The sequence below is a fragment of the Vipera berus genome, assembly GCF_964194415.1.
Source record: "Vipera berus genome assembly, chromosome: 2".
NCBI classification, from domain to species: domain Eukaryota; kingdom Metazoa; phylum Chordata; class Lepidosauria; order Squamata; family Viperidae; genus Vipera; species Vipera berus.
This window is the reverse complement of record NC_138203.1, coordinates 51,265,498-51,281,742: the sequence shown is the minus strand read 5'-3', so window position 1 is coordinate 51,281,742 and position 16,245 is coordinate 51,265,498. Positions and strand designations below refer to the sequence as shown.

General features: G+C 35.5%; 1 protein-coding gene across 1 annotated transcript in view; it reads left to right on the top strand.

The window, feature by feature from the left end:
* The window catches only part of TRIM36 (tripartite motif containing 36), a 35,234-nt gene extending 19,234 nt beyond the window's left edge, over positions 1-16,000 (top strand). The window contains exons 4-10 of the mRNA XM_081321199.1: positions 1,650-1,796; positions 4,306-4,401; positions 5,933-6,186; positions 7,197-7,321; positions 8,903-9,196; positions 11,216-11,513; positions 14,026-16,000. Coding sequence (XP_081177325.1) covers positions 1,650-1,796; positions 4,306-4,401; positions 5,933-6,186; positions 7,197-7,321; positions 8,903-9,196; positions 11,216-11,513; positions 14,026-14,392 — 1,581 coding nt within the window. The 3' untranslated portion in view covers positions 14,393-16,000. The remainder of the gene's footprint in view (positions 1-1,649; positions 1,797-4,305; positions 4,402-5,932; positions 6,187-7,196; positions 7,322-8,902; positions 9,197-11,215; positions 11,514-14,025) is intronic.
* The last annotated feature ends 245 nt before the right edge of the window (positions 16,001-16,245 follow it).

Here is a 16,245-nt window from a genome sequence, read left to right as displayed (position 1 = left end):
AATTGCAAAAACAATTGTCATAACCATACTTAGGGATGGTGACAGTTATATAGTGAAATCTCAGTTTAATAGAATTCCTTTTAGCAAACTGTAATGGACCAAAATAGTCTAGATCAGGGGTGTCAAACTTGCAATGTCACATGACGTGTCACGACGTATTGCAACTTTTTTTCCAATTGCCGGCAATGGGGTGGGCACGATTTTGACATGACGCATCGGGCCCACAGGCCAGCAGTTTGACACCCCTGGTCTAGATGAACAGTTAAATTGACATTAATATAAATAATCTTTGTTGCTATCTACAATGTCTCTAACAGATTATGCACAAATTATGTGATTTGCATCCATTTACATCTTTATTATGCAAATGATGAAAATCACCAGGAGTGACATAATTTTTACATTTTGTATAATGATGTAGTTATACAAATGGCTTAAATTGCCTAAATGAAATAATTTGTCAGACACCCAGGAGCAATGAGCAATCTTTCCCCCAATTGATCAGTATAGTTAAACAGCGTCTGGGTTTCCCAGTCATATTATAAATGCAATAATGTTCTACCTCTTGCAAAATGCTTTTGTAGCATGTCCTGCAGCAGAGGATTACAGCTTCAGCCTTATAAATATTGTTGTATCTATAAATGCATATGTAATATCTTAGGGAAGATGGTGATATTCTTGAGCTAGTTCCAATTATAATTAAATGGCTTCAATAAAATGTAATTTTGTAATCCTATTTAAGTGAGCTTTCAAAATATTAAACTTTAGGCTATTGTGATACTTTAGCCAAAACTATAATGTTTTTCATTAATTCTGAAATTAGAAAAATACGGTATAATTCAGGCACGTCAAACTGCCAGCCGACGGGTTGGATGTGTCATGGCGAAACCTCACCCACCCTATTCCCGGCAATGGAACAAAAGTCACGATATATCGCAACACGTCACATGATGTTGCAAGTTTGACACCCCTGCTATAATTGATGTAGTTAAGCTGAAAACAATGAAAGCTTTGATGCTAAACAAATGGTTAAGGAATTTGTTTTCATTTATTTTAAAAGATGAAAAAATGCAGGCAACTAGACCTTATCAGTCTGAAAGAAAAGATCTAATGATCTATTCTTAAGATAAAATTTATTCAAAAGATAGTGGAAGCAAATGAGATTGAAATTCTCCAAAATAACAAAATATACAGTATTTCTTAGAATAAGGTCATAGTATGTGGAAGTTATATAGTTACATTAATATTATTTTAAGAAGTCTCCATGCAATGTTACAGAGATAGTTTCTCATGCAACTTTTTCCTCTGCAGTGGAAAATCTCAAGAAGACATTAAGAAAAACTATTGGCCGGAGACACAGATTCTAGCATAAAATTGTTTAATATTGAACAAGAGAAAGTTTTGTGAGGAAATGTTAATCTTTTTGGAAAGATGCAATGGACATGGCATTCATTTTTTAATAATATGATACAGTGTAGCCTGAGGACTAATCCATTCATTTGTATATAAGTACTATCTTATAAGAAAGGAAGAAAATAATGTTAATATATTCATAAATATTAAAATGTGTATGAAAAACAAAAATAAAATGTTTCTGATTTTAGTTCATCATTACACGGTTCTTCAAGAATATTTTATTTTATTCTCAGATTTTGATGTGTCCGGAACATGAAATGGAAAAAGTAAATATGTACTGTGAAATATGCAGAAGACCCGTTTGTCACCTTTGCAAATTGGGTGGTACACATGCAAACCATCGAGTGACTACCATGAGCAGTGCCTACAAAACACTCAAGGTGTCTCCCCTCTTTGTTTTTTGGCTTTTTTTAATAAATATTTTATTGATTTTCTATTTTTACAAACAAGTGCTTAATAGACAATGTGTTGACTGGGTCCATTAATAATTCCGTGGTACATATAAGCTTCAAACTAAATCCAACATTACACCATCCAATACCTCCTCTCTTCTTCCGGTAATAAACATTTTTCTACATTAAGCAAATACAATTCTTATTGTTATTAATAGATATAGAGTTGAATACCAGCATTTATTACAGTTTTCTAATAATATCAATGATATCAGTTTAAAATATCTTTTCTAACCAAAACATATCTTAATTGCATTTGCACTCAATATCCATTTATTCAGTCAGGATCCTATTTTCGCTTTTCCCCCCAGTTTTAATTTCCCATCCATATTCAAAATATCTCAATTATTTATATTTTCAAAACAAGTTATATTTGGGTAACCAAAAGCTTCCCTTATTTAAACTTCTTAGCATTTTCTTATTTCCCTTTTCAGGCCAAAATATGATACTCTGATTACCAATATTATCTATCTAGTTATAATAATATTTCTATTTCTAGCAATCTATTCTTAACCATATTTAAACATCTTTAATTGATAATACAATAGGTCAAAGCTTCTGTTTTCTTCAGTCTTACTCTAGCTTTCTTCCTTTGCCAACTAACTTTCCAAGTCAGTGCATTTGGATCATCAAATAATTCTTCCTCTATTTTTGTGCATATTATTTGGAGCAAAAGAAACATTTTAGTTAAAGTATTTTTGGAAGAACTAGCCCATTGATATTCATTAAACAGCCTCCCTCCTTCTCCAATTCTCCACAGTTCTGGTAACAGCTCCATCTTCCATTCCATCGGCTTTCCTTCCTTATTGTCCAGTATGCTCTGAAATCTTGTTTGATAAAATGTCTTTTACATTTCCAATATTATCGTTATGTCTTCTAATTCTTCATTTGTCTTGAGTCTGGCTGTTAGTTTTTTCCTTTGGGTCCTACATATTTGGGTCAGCTTTCTCTAGTTTTCCTTCTATTTTCTGAGTTGCTATTTCCTTCTCTGTCGTTATTTTCTGCGTTTGTAGATTTAAATTAGAAAATTGTTCTTTTATCTCCTTTGCGTTATTTTTAATCTCATCAGAGCTAGGGCAATTGTTTCTTGTATTAATTTCATCATGGAGAGAATTTCTTTCTGTGATTCATCAGTATTTTCTTGGTGGTATGTCAAACTGAGGCTTGTGGAAACAGACGTTTTTGTTTTTTAAATGTTTTTTTACCATTTACACTAAATATGGAATATCCTTTTTATTTTTTGTAAATGGCCTATATAGAAATCTGTTAGAAAATTTGGGAAGTTTCAGTTAATTATTATTGGAGCTCCAGATTATCCAACCAATCTATCAATCCTTTCTTAAGCCTCCCCTAAGCAAATATAAGTAAAAATCATTTTTTTCTGTCCAATGAGAAATACAGTATATCCTTTCTGAAAGAACCATTAAAAGTTGTTTATCAAGATTTATAATCCAAAATGTTCTATCATATCAGGCAATAATGTATATTTCTTCTACAGGAAAATAGTTCCACAATACAGTTCTGAAACAGTATTTGTATTCGTAGTTCAGACAAGCCAATTTTAGAATAATTAGATAGCATTCAGTCTTGTTTTTTTACTTGATTCTGACTTATGCCACAATTTTGCAACCAGCAGGCTCAATAATTTTCACCTTTCAAAGTGGGTTATATGTATAGAATATTAGAAATTTCCTTAGAAATAAAATTGACTTCAACTTTGTTTAAACATCTGTAGTCTAAATCAGGCACATCTGTAGTCTAAATCTGTAGTCTAAATCAGGCACATTTGTGTATTTCCATCTATAATGCCAGGTCATGGCCATAGTTTGCAAATTTTTTAATATCCTTGAAGGAGAACATTTAAATTTAATCTGCATCATTGAATACCTTACATTGACTTATGCCACCATCTCTTCAAATAGATAAATATTTGATGGGACCAATATCATTTTAAATTAGCTGTTGGAACAGAGACAAAGCATGTAATTTGATAATATATAATATTGGCTAAAGTTGTTTTGGTTTACTGCAGGTTTTAATGGACTTATTCTATGCCATATTCTTTTAATAAGCTTTTTAATTTATAAGTAAACAAAGAAGCAATTAGAATTAGTGAAACTACAAATGTTTCCATATTAGTGAAAGAACATGGTTACCTTTTTTTAATGCAGCTTTCATATACTTGACATTGTGCCTACATAGTTTATGCCAAGGCCCATCACACTTCTTTATTCTCATGTCATGATTGAATTATCTGCACTTTTAGTTAACTCTAAAATAATTGCTGGGCTGTAGTTTCAATAGATAATATAGAACATAGTAGTTTATTGAACCGAACTGTCAATCACAAAACAAAAATACTAATATTCTATGTATTCACTAACTTCAAATGCAAAAATAGATCTTTACAATCATTTTTAACCATGATTTTTCATAGGAGAAACTTTCACAGGATATACACTACCTCATTAGTAAGGAGAGCCATGTGAAAAACCAAATTACAGAGCTTGGTCTTTTAGTGAAAGAAGCTGAGGTAAGAACTACTTATTTTTGACTCAGCCTTCCATCCTTCCGAGGTAGGTAAAATGAGGACCCAGATTGTTGGGGGCAATTAAGCTGACTTTGTAATAATGCCGCTTGGGGGTGTGTGAAAGCCCTAATAAGCAGGCATATACATAGAATGAAGGCTACTGCTAAGCTTGTAAGCCGCCCTGAGTCTTCGGAGAAGGGCGGGATATAAATGGAATAAAAATAAAAATAAATAAAATGGGCAAAAAAGGCCTACTTTGTGGCTCTTTAATAGTACTAGTATTAATGTGAATTTCTACATGAACAATGTTTATTGAATTTTATTGAAACTATCCATTATACTTAGACAGATTTATTTCAAGATCTTGCATATTTTATTAAAAGAAAGAAAGAGCTACACAGTTTCTGCTTCTTAAATAGGTTTATGTTGTATTAGAAAATTGCGCTACAACAGGTCATTCAGTTACCGTACCCGTGACAGTTGCCCATAAGTGTATTGCTAGCTATTATAGCTATCAAATGAAAATATTTGGCTGCTGAGCAGCTAACATTTAATTTTAGAATGTCTCTTATTTAAAATCACATCTATCATATTCTACAACTTGGTAATCTATATAAAATATTCAGAAAATTATGCCACAATCAAGAAAATGCTAGCCCATTTTTCTATTTTGTGCAAATTAGAAAAAAAGTAGTATAAGAATGGAGAAAGTGGAGAGTGTAAAGACACTACTGTTTCCCTCAGCCTGCTAGGTAAGAAAGCATGCTCTCTGGGACAAGCTGAGTAGCTTATCTTTCCCAGAAAAGGAAGTGCTGCAGACTCCTTGCTCTTTGTCACTCTTTGGTCTTTGGCCCCATGGTCAGCCCTGATTGGAAAAATATTTGCTAAATGCCTGCATACTGAACAGGCATCTCTCACCCTTTCCTCCCCAAAATTGTCTTTAAGATAGTGAGATTGAAATATCCATAATTTATTATTCTGAAATGCACAGTGAAAATATTTCATTTTTTAAAGAGTTTTGAAAAGCTTCTATTAAAAACATGCTGTTTTTAAAAAAATAGTCTTTTCCTATTTTTTTCTAGCAGTTTTCCACTACTGTGTCCTTGAAGCCTAACATTTAATGTAGAGAAGTAATTCAGATGACGTGTTTCTTCATCCTAATATATTTATCCTAATTGTTCTGGTGTCAAAATTTTTAAGAGCAATTCTTTATTCACAATTGTAGTTTGCCATTGCTAGTTGCACATGTGTAAAGAGTTGGATTGTAAACATGTCTCTGTAACATAGAAAGCAAAGTAGCTAAATGTTGTCACTTAAAATTATGTTTTTAAATGTTTTGTTTAAAAACAACCATACTTCAGAATCATAAAGATGAAAGATGCTATTTCAATGTATCAAATACTTTAACTTATAGAAAGAATTCTGCTTTTGTATATCACATCAATCTCACTACTTTCAGTGAAATTGTTCTTGAAATTAATCAAAAATGTGTTTAAAATTAATATATTATCTCGCTTTAATTTTAAAAAAACAGTGCAATGGTGAAAGAGCAAAGGAGGAAGCTTCTAATAACTTCGATAAGCTGTTTCGTGTTTTGGAGGACAGGAAAAACACTGCACTTAGAGCTATTGAAACATCAAAAAGTTTAAGAATGGAGAAATTGCATTCTCAAATAGAAGAGTATCAGGGACTTCTAGAAAATAATGGCCTAGTGGGATATGCACAAGAAGTTCTCAAAGAAACAGACCCATCCTGTTTTGTTCAAACAGCAAAGCAGCTTCATGATAGGTATGTAATTTATTTCTTTTCAGAGTAGCTTGAATTGTCGTAATGTTTTGCATGTCTCTTGGGAATTTTCCAATGTCCTTTTGTACTTTTGCAAAGCATTTCTCCAATAGTACCCACTGGTTTAGGATGCATGCAGCACAGGGGTAACTGGCACAAAAACTAGAAACTTGCCTTATGTACCTATAGAAGTATGTTCTGCTGATGCATGTTCTGCTTTGGACCCAAAGATATAATGCAAGATGAGAGCCATTCCGTTCCTATCGATTTTAGTTAGTTTGCATAAGAGAATTTTTGATGGATTACATGTTACCATCTTGAAAATTTTATCCCCAATTTATATGAATTTATATGAACTTTAGTTCAGCTGCTAGTGTTAACTAATTTCATGATAATATAGGGATTTTCTTTAGTGAAATAATTATTTTTATTAATTTTCAGCTAGAAGTTTCAAGTTTCAAGTTTCAAGTTTTATTTAATTTGTATACCGCCCTTCTCCTTGGTAGGGACTCAGGGCGGTTCACAGGGCATATATAAAAAAGACAATACAAAAATTAAAAAAGATTAAACCCATGCCCAGTTAAAAACAGTAATACAAATCTAAAACGACAAATTAAAACCCATAATCCCCCGTCAGGCCAGACCAGCCATTTCAAATAGGTGGGTCTTCAGGCCACGACGGAAAGTTCGGAGGTCTGATGCCGTCCGGAGCTCCACCGGCAGTTGGTTCCATAATACCGGAGCGCCCACAGAGAAGGCCCTCCCCCTGGGGGCCACCAGTCGGCATTCCTTGACTGGCGGCACCCTGAGGAGGCCCTCTCTGTGGGAACGCACAGGGCGGAGGGGAGTTGATGCCGGCAGCAGGTGGTCCCTGAGTAATAAGAAGTAATAAGTAAAGAATCATGCATGTTGGTATGGTTCTTGAATGGTATACATTCATTTTTTCTCTCATATTAAGGCCTCAAAGGTAATTTGTTAGTGTGTGTATAATATTAGTAATCATCTCTGTCTAGAATTCAGAAAGCTACTGAATCTTTGAAGAGCTTCAGGCCTGCAGCTCAAGCTTCTTTTGAAGACTTTGTTCTTGACATAGAAAAGCAACAGGAAGCTCTTGAAAATATGTGTTTCCATTCAAATGGTAAGTTTATTAAAGGAAGAAACATTAAACCTCTTCCCACCTCAGAGAGGGAACGAGAGAAACTGTATTTGTAAACAGTTTGCTCTTGATACAGTATTCAATATTCTTCAAAAATTGGTTGAATACACACTTGGTCAATCTCAAATGGGAATTTCTTATAGGCAGAGAAATTGCCCATTAGGAACAAGATATTGCTAACATCTCTGGTAAATCTGACTTCATATATACTGTTTGAGTGGGTGCAGAATGTGGCAATGGCTAAGAGCAAGAAAAATTGAAGAAACAGACAGAGGAGTTATTTCTGGCTTCCTATTTCTTAAGAAAAATGCATACCAAGGCAGAATTGAGAAGACAGCAACAGACAGCAATTGCTGCCTACACAAAGAAATGGAAGAAATGGAGGACTAACTAGTTAGGTGCTGCAAGAAATTGTGCAGACTGACTACAAACAGTAGCATGGCTAAGTAGCAACAATGGAATATCTGCAAGAAATACTATTTGCAAGCAAAAATTGTTGGGATCACCAAACAGACAAAATAATAAAAAATGAGGAAGCTAAAGTGCTTTGGGACTTTAGAATTCAAATGGACAAAAACCTGCCCTATAGCACCCCAAACTTAACAATTGTTGATAAGAAAGATAGAAAAGTCTAGATAGTGGATATAGCAGTTTTTATTTATTTATCATAGAAGAGAAGGAACTGGACAAAATTACAAATACAAAGATCTGTAAACAGAAGTAAAATTGACTGTTGCAAAAGTAAGCAAGGATACTGCCAATAGTAATAGGCATCTTGGGTACAGTTCCAAAAGATCTGGAACACCATTTGAACACCATTGCCATTGATAAAATCACCATCAGTCAACTGCAAAAGGCAGTTTTATGTGGAACATCTTACATCCCATGTTGATACCTTTAACAGCATCAAATAAGAATAGTTGCCTATCTTAAAATGTCAAATCCAGTGTAAACATCTGGCTTGACTGGGACCAAGCAAAATATTATAAAGATAATAAAATAGAAAACATAATATGGTACCATAAAACTAATTTTAACATTGATTATGCCACAATCAATCTGAAATGACCATCTGGAAGAGCCAGATATTTTTCAGTCTTCTGGAAGAATGGGTAGGTTGATCTTCAGGTCAATGAATGGAATATTCCACTGGAAGGGAACCCTATAGAAAATGCTTGCCCCTATTCATTATACCTCTTGGGTAATGGGATGATGCAGGTGTTCTCTGGATATCTATGCAGGCAGGCCAAAATTTTGTTTACCCCTGGTGTAATAAAGTTTGTTGCAAGGGAGAAGTTGGTATGTTATGAGCAGTACTATGGTTTGGTGAGGATAATATGTGTGGGTAAGTAACCTCTAAAATGTCTCAATTTGCTTCTGGTTATCAAAAATGATGTCTAGTTGAGAATTGAACACACCTAAACCTGGCTGGATATGCAGGATGAAGACAACCCCACTTAATTTTATGAATATCTATATGTAGAGTAAAATGTATTTTTATATATAAATGTATTTTTCTTCTATTAGTATTTTTATATGTAATATCTTCTATGTTTTATTCAGGGAATGACATACCAGAAATCAGTGAGGAACGGAGCAAAATGTATAACAAAGCTTTGATCTGTTGGGATCATCCACAGAAAACAGGTTCAGCTGATACTTACATACTTGAATATCGCAGGCTTAATAAAGAAGAGGCTAATTCAGCATGGCAAGAAATCGAAGTCTGCACTAAAAGTGAAATAATTTCTGACCTTGACACAAACAGTACCTATGCCTTTAGGGTCAAAGGATATAAAGGATCTATCTGTAGCCCATGGAGCAGAGAACTTATCTTACGTACACCACCAGCTCCAGGTACAATAAAAATATATATACATGATACTTTTGTCCCTGTTCTCTTGTTGCAATTAGTGAAACTGAAGAGTCTTAGGTATAAATTTAAATAATCATACTTAATAAGTCTACACACAACAGAATTTAGATGATATTCACAGATTCTCGTCAGTCTTTGAAGTTGCTTTAGTGAGATATAAAATGCCATGATATATGTCTTTGTACTGAGTTTATTGAATGTTTAAATCAGAATGAAGAAAATATTTTTAGTATATGTGAATATAAAGTAATGCTTGTTTTTAGAGAAAAAAGCATTCTATAACGATTTTATTTATTTGGTTTACTGCCCATTTTCTAATAATGCATCAGAAGAAATATATTGACAAAAATTATAACTATTTTTGAGATTCCTTAAGAATGGCAGTTACTTTAAAATACTATTACAAGTATAAACTGTCTGTTTGCCATCCTCTATCTATCTATCTATCTATCTATCTATCTATCTATCTATCTATCTATCTATCTATCTATCTATCTATCTATCTATCGTAGTCCTCGAATTATAACTGCAATTGGCCAAGATTGCCATTGCTAAACAATGTAGTCCCGTGGTGGCGAACCTATGGCACGCATACCACAGGTGGCATGCAGAGCCCTCTATGTGGGCACACGCTCCTTTGCCCCAGTCCTAGGCCTTCAGCTGGGTTTTATAAAACTTTTTCATCACTGCCATGTGGGGAAAAAAAGGTTCAATCAATCAATTTCAACTTCTCGTAGGGGAAAAAAAACGCAAATTTGGAATTGATTGTTTGAAATTTTTAGTCCCACCCAGTCTACCGTTACCATCGCAGCCACGCCCACCCAATTGGTCACACCCACCCAATGGGTCATGCCCCGGCACCCGATGATACGTAAGTGGGTTTTGGGCTGCAGTTTGGGCACTTGGTCTGTAAAAGTTTCGCCATCACTGATGTAGTCATAAAGCATAACATCACCACTTTGTTTGGTGGCAGCAATCCAGGTAGTTCTGATTATCATCATAACTTAAGATGCACAAGTAGGTAAGCAGGAAACTGAGGAAGTAAGGAATGTGTGCTGCAGGGTGAGGGAGACCTTGGGAGGACTGACAGGTTGCAGTGAATTGGGGGGAGGGGTTTTTGGTGTGGCATGAGCTCAAGCAGGGGAAAGATGGTGCATGTGTGGAAGTGCAGAGAGGCTCATGAAAGGGTATGAGGTGCATGTGTACAAGGGAGGCCAGGGAAAATGAGTGTTGGGTACATGTAAATTTGTATGAGTCCAGGGAGGCCAGAGAAAGAGGACAATAGGGTATGTGTACAATTGCAGGGAGGCCAAGGAAAAAGAGTGTGGTAGTGCGTGTATGTGCATGTGTGTATGCATAGCAGGGAGGCCATGGGAAGAGGGTACAGAGCATGTGTGATTCTAGGGAAGTTGGGGAAGGGGGTTTGAAGTGCATGTAGGTATAGGGAGGCCATGTAAAAAGAGTAGAAGGTGTGTGCGAATGGAGGGTGTGATACACGCAAATGAAAAAAGATGGAGGGAAGATTCACCCCAGCAACTTGTGACTTTTCTTACCAGTTTCCCGCTGACTTTGCTTGAGGAAAGCCAGCAGGGAAGGACACAAATGATAATCATGTGACTCTGGGATGCTGCATCTAGTTGTAAGTGTGAGCTGGTTGCCAGGTACCTGAATTTTGTTTACGTGACCATGGGGACAGTGCAACAGCCGGAACTTTGAGGACCAATTGAAAGACCCTTCAGTATTATCATAAATTCCCAAGGTCACTGAGTGAATTGGTTGTAACTAAAGGCTACCTGCATTCTTTAGAACTTTTTGTTGTTCCCTCTAAATAACACTTTTCTGGATTTTATTTTGATTTTATTGTTTATACATGTTAAGCCTCCCAAAGTCATGGAATTGGGTAGTCTAGAAATTTTAGGAGAGAGAGATGTTTATTATCCTCCTCTTTGGGATATTTTCTGAAGCTATAATTCTATTACTGACTGGTTATACATTTTTAGTTTTCAGTTTTCTTTTGGATGACAAATGTGGCTACAATAGTGAACGTCTTCTGCTAAATGCAAGAAGAAATGTTGTGGAAAGCAGAGCTGGGTTTCCTCTGCTTTTGGAAGCCGAACGTATCCATCAAGGCTGTTACACTGCCCTGGACTACATTGTTGGAGACACTGGTGTTATGAAAGGAAAGCATTTTTGGGCTTTCCATGTGGAACCCTATTCATATCTTGTGAAAGTAGGAGTTGCATCTGAGGCTAAGATCCAAGAATGGTTCCACAATTCTCGTGAATTAAGTAGCCCCAGGTAATCACTTTCTATTGTTTTCATAGATTTTATTTTAAATTCTTTGCTGTTGTAATTTAATAGCTTAGCTTTTATCCATTAGTTCAAATACATTAATTGGATGTTAATATGGAAGATAATATTTTAGATAACGATCTGCATCTATAGAAATACAGAATAAAGAAAGTCATGCTCAAGGGAATTTTAGACTGTGTATGTCAAATGGATTCCAACATGCTTTCATTGAACTGAGGGTTCCAAAAGCACTTCGGTGATCTTTTGATGAGAGAAGTCTGCTATTAAAAAAATAAGACTTAACAACAAGAACAGCAACAATAATCCACGAGGAGTACATCCAGGGTCTTAGCCATTACATATCATACACTTAAGTATATGACACACTTAAGTATATGATTTAAAAAATATGTAGATACTTCCCTCAAGTTAGAAATTTATAATTTTATATACAGTATGCTGCCGCCGCTTGAATTGAGAGGACAACAAGGAGAAATGCAGTCAGGATTTGGGCTACTGGCCAGTCAGGCAAGGAGTAAATCGGGAGGGCTAGATGCTGGCTGGGATGGGGAGATTGTGGCTGCTGCCGTTGTAAGCAGCTTGGACATAGGTGCAAGGTGATTTGCCCCACAATGCTTCCCCGCTCAATTGAAGGCTTTGTTCCTGCCCTCAAACTAAGGCCAGTGCATGCGAGCGAGTAGCACACCTGGACCACGGGCGGCATTGGTTCCTGTGCCCAGCTGACTCCGATTCCACGCTTTGCCCCATAGGCAAGCAAACGAAGCAAACACTCCCCCTTAGAATGGAAGTCTGGGGGCCACAATCTCTCTTGAACTCACGCGATATTAAAGCATCCAGGGGCTTTCATTGTCGGTGTGAAAAGCATTTCCAAGCCGACTCTCCTCTCCCTCAAAGGGAAAGAAACTGCAGCAGAGAGGATTTTTGCAATGTAAATGAGTCCGGCATGGCAGGGAGGGGGAAGGGTGAGGTATCTTAGTGGGTCAGGGAGGCCTTGGGGGTCTGTTCCATCACTAGCCCCCACATGGCCTTCCCCACCCTGAGATAACTCATGTGCACTTAACGAGCTGTGTGTGTCTTAACGAGCAAGGGAGTGATCTTGTTTGTGGTATGAGATTCATTCCCACAAATTTTCGATTTACAAATGGAATGGGCAGGCTCCATTACATTCATAACTCGAGGACTACCGGTAGAAAAGAATACATCTAGCTGAAAGAAATACAAATATAATACTTCTAAAACTGTAGATTAGAAGGGAGACATGAAATTTAAGTCATATAAAAGGCAATCTGAGAACAAGCTAATCCCAGACAAAAAAAATATGTCTTTATAAGAATTCTAAGACCAGTGCATGAAGTGTCATTTGCGCATGCGCTGGACTTAAGGTTATGTGTGCAAAACCATACCCCCTGCTACCATCCGCTGCTGCCACCGGTCCAAGGAGCCAGAAAGATTGAGGACCACTAATCTAAAAGAAGTCAGTTGAGGCAATAAAGTGAAATGATGAAATAATAGGTAGATCTCGAGAACAATAAAATGTGTTAAGGTCATATTTTGTAAATGTATTTTTCAGCAAAACCATGGAATCCCTTGGATTAAACTATATGAGGCTTTGTTAAGGATTAGGATTATGGAAGATTGAAATACCTGTGATATGGATTAGTTACAACCAATACTGTATATGAATCTATACCGGTAGTCCTTGACTTACGACCACAATTGAGCCCAAAATTTGCTAAACGAGAAAGTTGCCCCATTTTATGACCTTCCTTGCTACAGTTGTTAAGTGGATCGTTGCAGTTAAGTTAGTAACACTTTGTTGTTGTTAAATGAATTTGGCTTCCTTGTTGACACTGCTTGTCAGAAGGATGCAAAATGTGATCACATGACCATGGGACACTGCAATTGTCATAAATATGAGTCAGTTGCCAACCATCTGAATTTTGATCACATGACCATGGAGATATTGCAACAGTCGTAAGTGTGGAAAAGGGTCATAAATCACTTTTTCTGGGCCGTTATAACTTTCAGTGGTCACTAAGTGAACTATTGTAAATTGTATTAGGCAGGGTAGATTAAGAGGACTTGAAGTGCCATACAGACTGCTTGTGTTCCTGCTGGCGCACGCTATCTGAGGTGAGTACTGGATTAGGGTGAATTGCTTTTTATTATTACATGATTTTCCCCCTAACAGTTTACACTGAAATAGTGTTGCAGCCAGATTGCATCCCCAATATGACTGTATTGCAATTCATCTGGAAAAAGCATTTTGATCACTTAAATGTTCTAATAAATTAAAATCCTTTCTAGACTGTTTGTTGCAAGAAATATTTAATAAAGCAAAAGCAATTTATCTTTAGTTATAATTCTCTGCTACAAGCACATTGTGATATTGTACAGTATTTTTAAAGACAAAATTATATTGTGTGAACATTGTAGTGAAGTCTGAAAAATTCACTGAAACCCTGAGTATTGTGCATGACTAGTATTTATTTTTCAGATACGAACAAGACAGTGGTCATGACAGTGGGAGTGAAGACATCTTTGCTGAGTCCTTGCAGCCTTTCACATTGATAACCATAGGCATGAAAAAAATGTTTATTCCTAAGGCATCATCTGCTTCAGCTGCTCCAAAAGATTGTGTGAACAGAGTTCTTCCCATGCCATCAAACATCGGAATCTGCCTTGACTGTGACAAAGGCAACATTGGATTCTACGATGCAGATCGGATGAAGTGTCTTTATGAACGTCCAGTGGAATGCTCTGGTAAAATGTATCCAGCTTTTGCATTAATGGGGAGCTCAGGAATTCATCTAGAAGAAACGATTGCAGCAAAATACCTGCAGTATCAGGATGAAGACATTTAATATCCAAGGACCCACCTTTAGATTTGTGTCTTAATTACATCATAACTCCAAGTGAATCTGCTGCACCACCCTCTGCTTTTGAGTCTGTTTTTCTTTTGTTTTTTAATTGCAAAAAACCCCCATGTCTACTAAATGCCTAGTGTCCAGAAAACTATACTTGAAGACCTCTTTGAATTGTTTTTTGTCATATAGTGACCATGGATACTCAGATTAGCACCCTCATGGACTTTTATAAACTGGAAACCTGTCAGGCTGTTTAAGTTTGAATCCTTATTTCTGATATTGCTGCCGTTTACACTCCATTTTTAAACAAATGGAAATAGGCTCTTCTTTTTTTGTAATTATAGACTTATTCACTTCAGAAGGAGCTAATTTTGACTATCCTGAGTGGTCAAGTGTCTCAGAAACTATCTTTGCATCAGAGCAAAGTGCTTTGTGAATCCAAGCTATGAGTGAACTGGTAGTATTTAGGAGATGGATAATGAATCACAGTTACTGTGTCTCACACGGATTTATTACGATTCATATGATTGATTTTTAAAACACGTAATCGCAACAGTGATTAAAAGGTTCTTATGTGTGTTTTCAGTATTTTAGGTTATCCTATATGCTGTATTTAATATATGTTTAAATAAGTGCAATTTTTCATCAAATCTTGAGGTTAAAACCTCTGCATATGTGACTTGTGTTGAGAGGGGGGGATAAAATGCAGATACAATTTGCATTTTATATTTTTCTTTAAGGAAAATTTTTGGCACATTTAATTGTTCATAAAATTAAGGCGATCAGTGTGTTTAGAATAAAAGCACTGATAATTAAGTTTGAAATTAAGGTGTCATCATCAGTCTAAACTTAATAGCTAAAAAGCAATCCATATAAAATTGTCTAAAGCTCCATATAATCTACTTAAATGTGTAAAAAATATTGCTTCATGTTTGTGAAGCTCTGCACTTCAGGTCATAGGGTTTTTAATTTGTTTTACATAAGTAGATGTATGTAGTCCACTTTATGTGTTAAATACTGTTTCAAAAAATATCAACTATGCAGTAGTTTTCCAAGATTTGGTAAGCACTAGTTACTCTGAATCAATAATAACCCAAAGCATTAATTTAAGATTTTTTTATTTATAATGTGATAATTATTTATTTACAGTGAATTTACATTCTGCCTAATGTCAGCTTAATTAATACTATCAATTTAATCTACCCAGTGGATTTGAACATTTTTTTCTGCCTTTACACACACTGTTTGAATTAAAAATAATAATTAGTGCTGGGAAATAGTAGAACGTTCAGGGCCTCCTGAATGCAAAAAGTGGTGTTTTTTTAGTTTAAGGGACCAGGGAAACATCTAGCTATATGGTAAATAAAAAATGAAAAAAAAGTTTTATTTTCTGCACTTTACATACAGACTAAGCTAAACGTTATATAGATTACTCACAATATAGCTGCTGTAACTAACAAGTTGGTAACCACTCTATAATTGGTGAACTCTAGGTAAAGGTACATCATGGAGATAGTTTTTTACAAAATAATTTTTGAAGCTTTACTACAACCCATAAGGCCTTGTTTTGAAGATATTGTGAAGTGGAAATGTAACATTTCTGAAGATTGCCTTCTCAGTTTTTTTTCTAATAAAAATAACAAATAAAACAGCTGTTTCTTCTTATATTTCCACCTGGTTACTACATTACTGTTATGAGAAAATTGATGTGTTGTGAGGCAGGAATACACTTCAGAAGCACAGTCATTTTATAAAAGCTTTGATTAAATTAGGTTTTGCTTTACACTGGTATATGGTAAAATTAAATTTTATTCATTACAGCTTTATGGCTTTATAAATTCTTGCATACA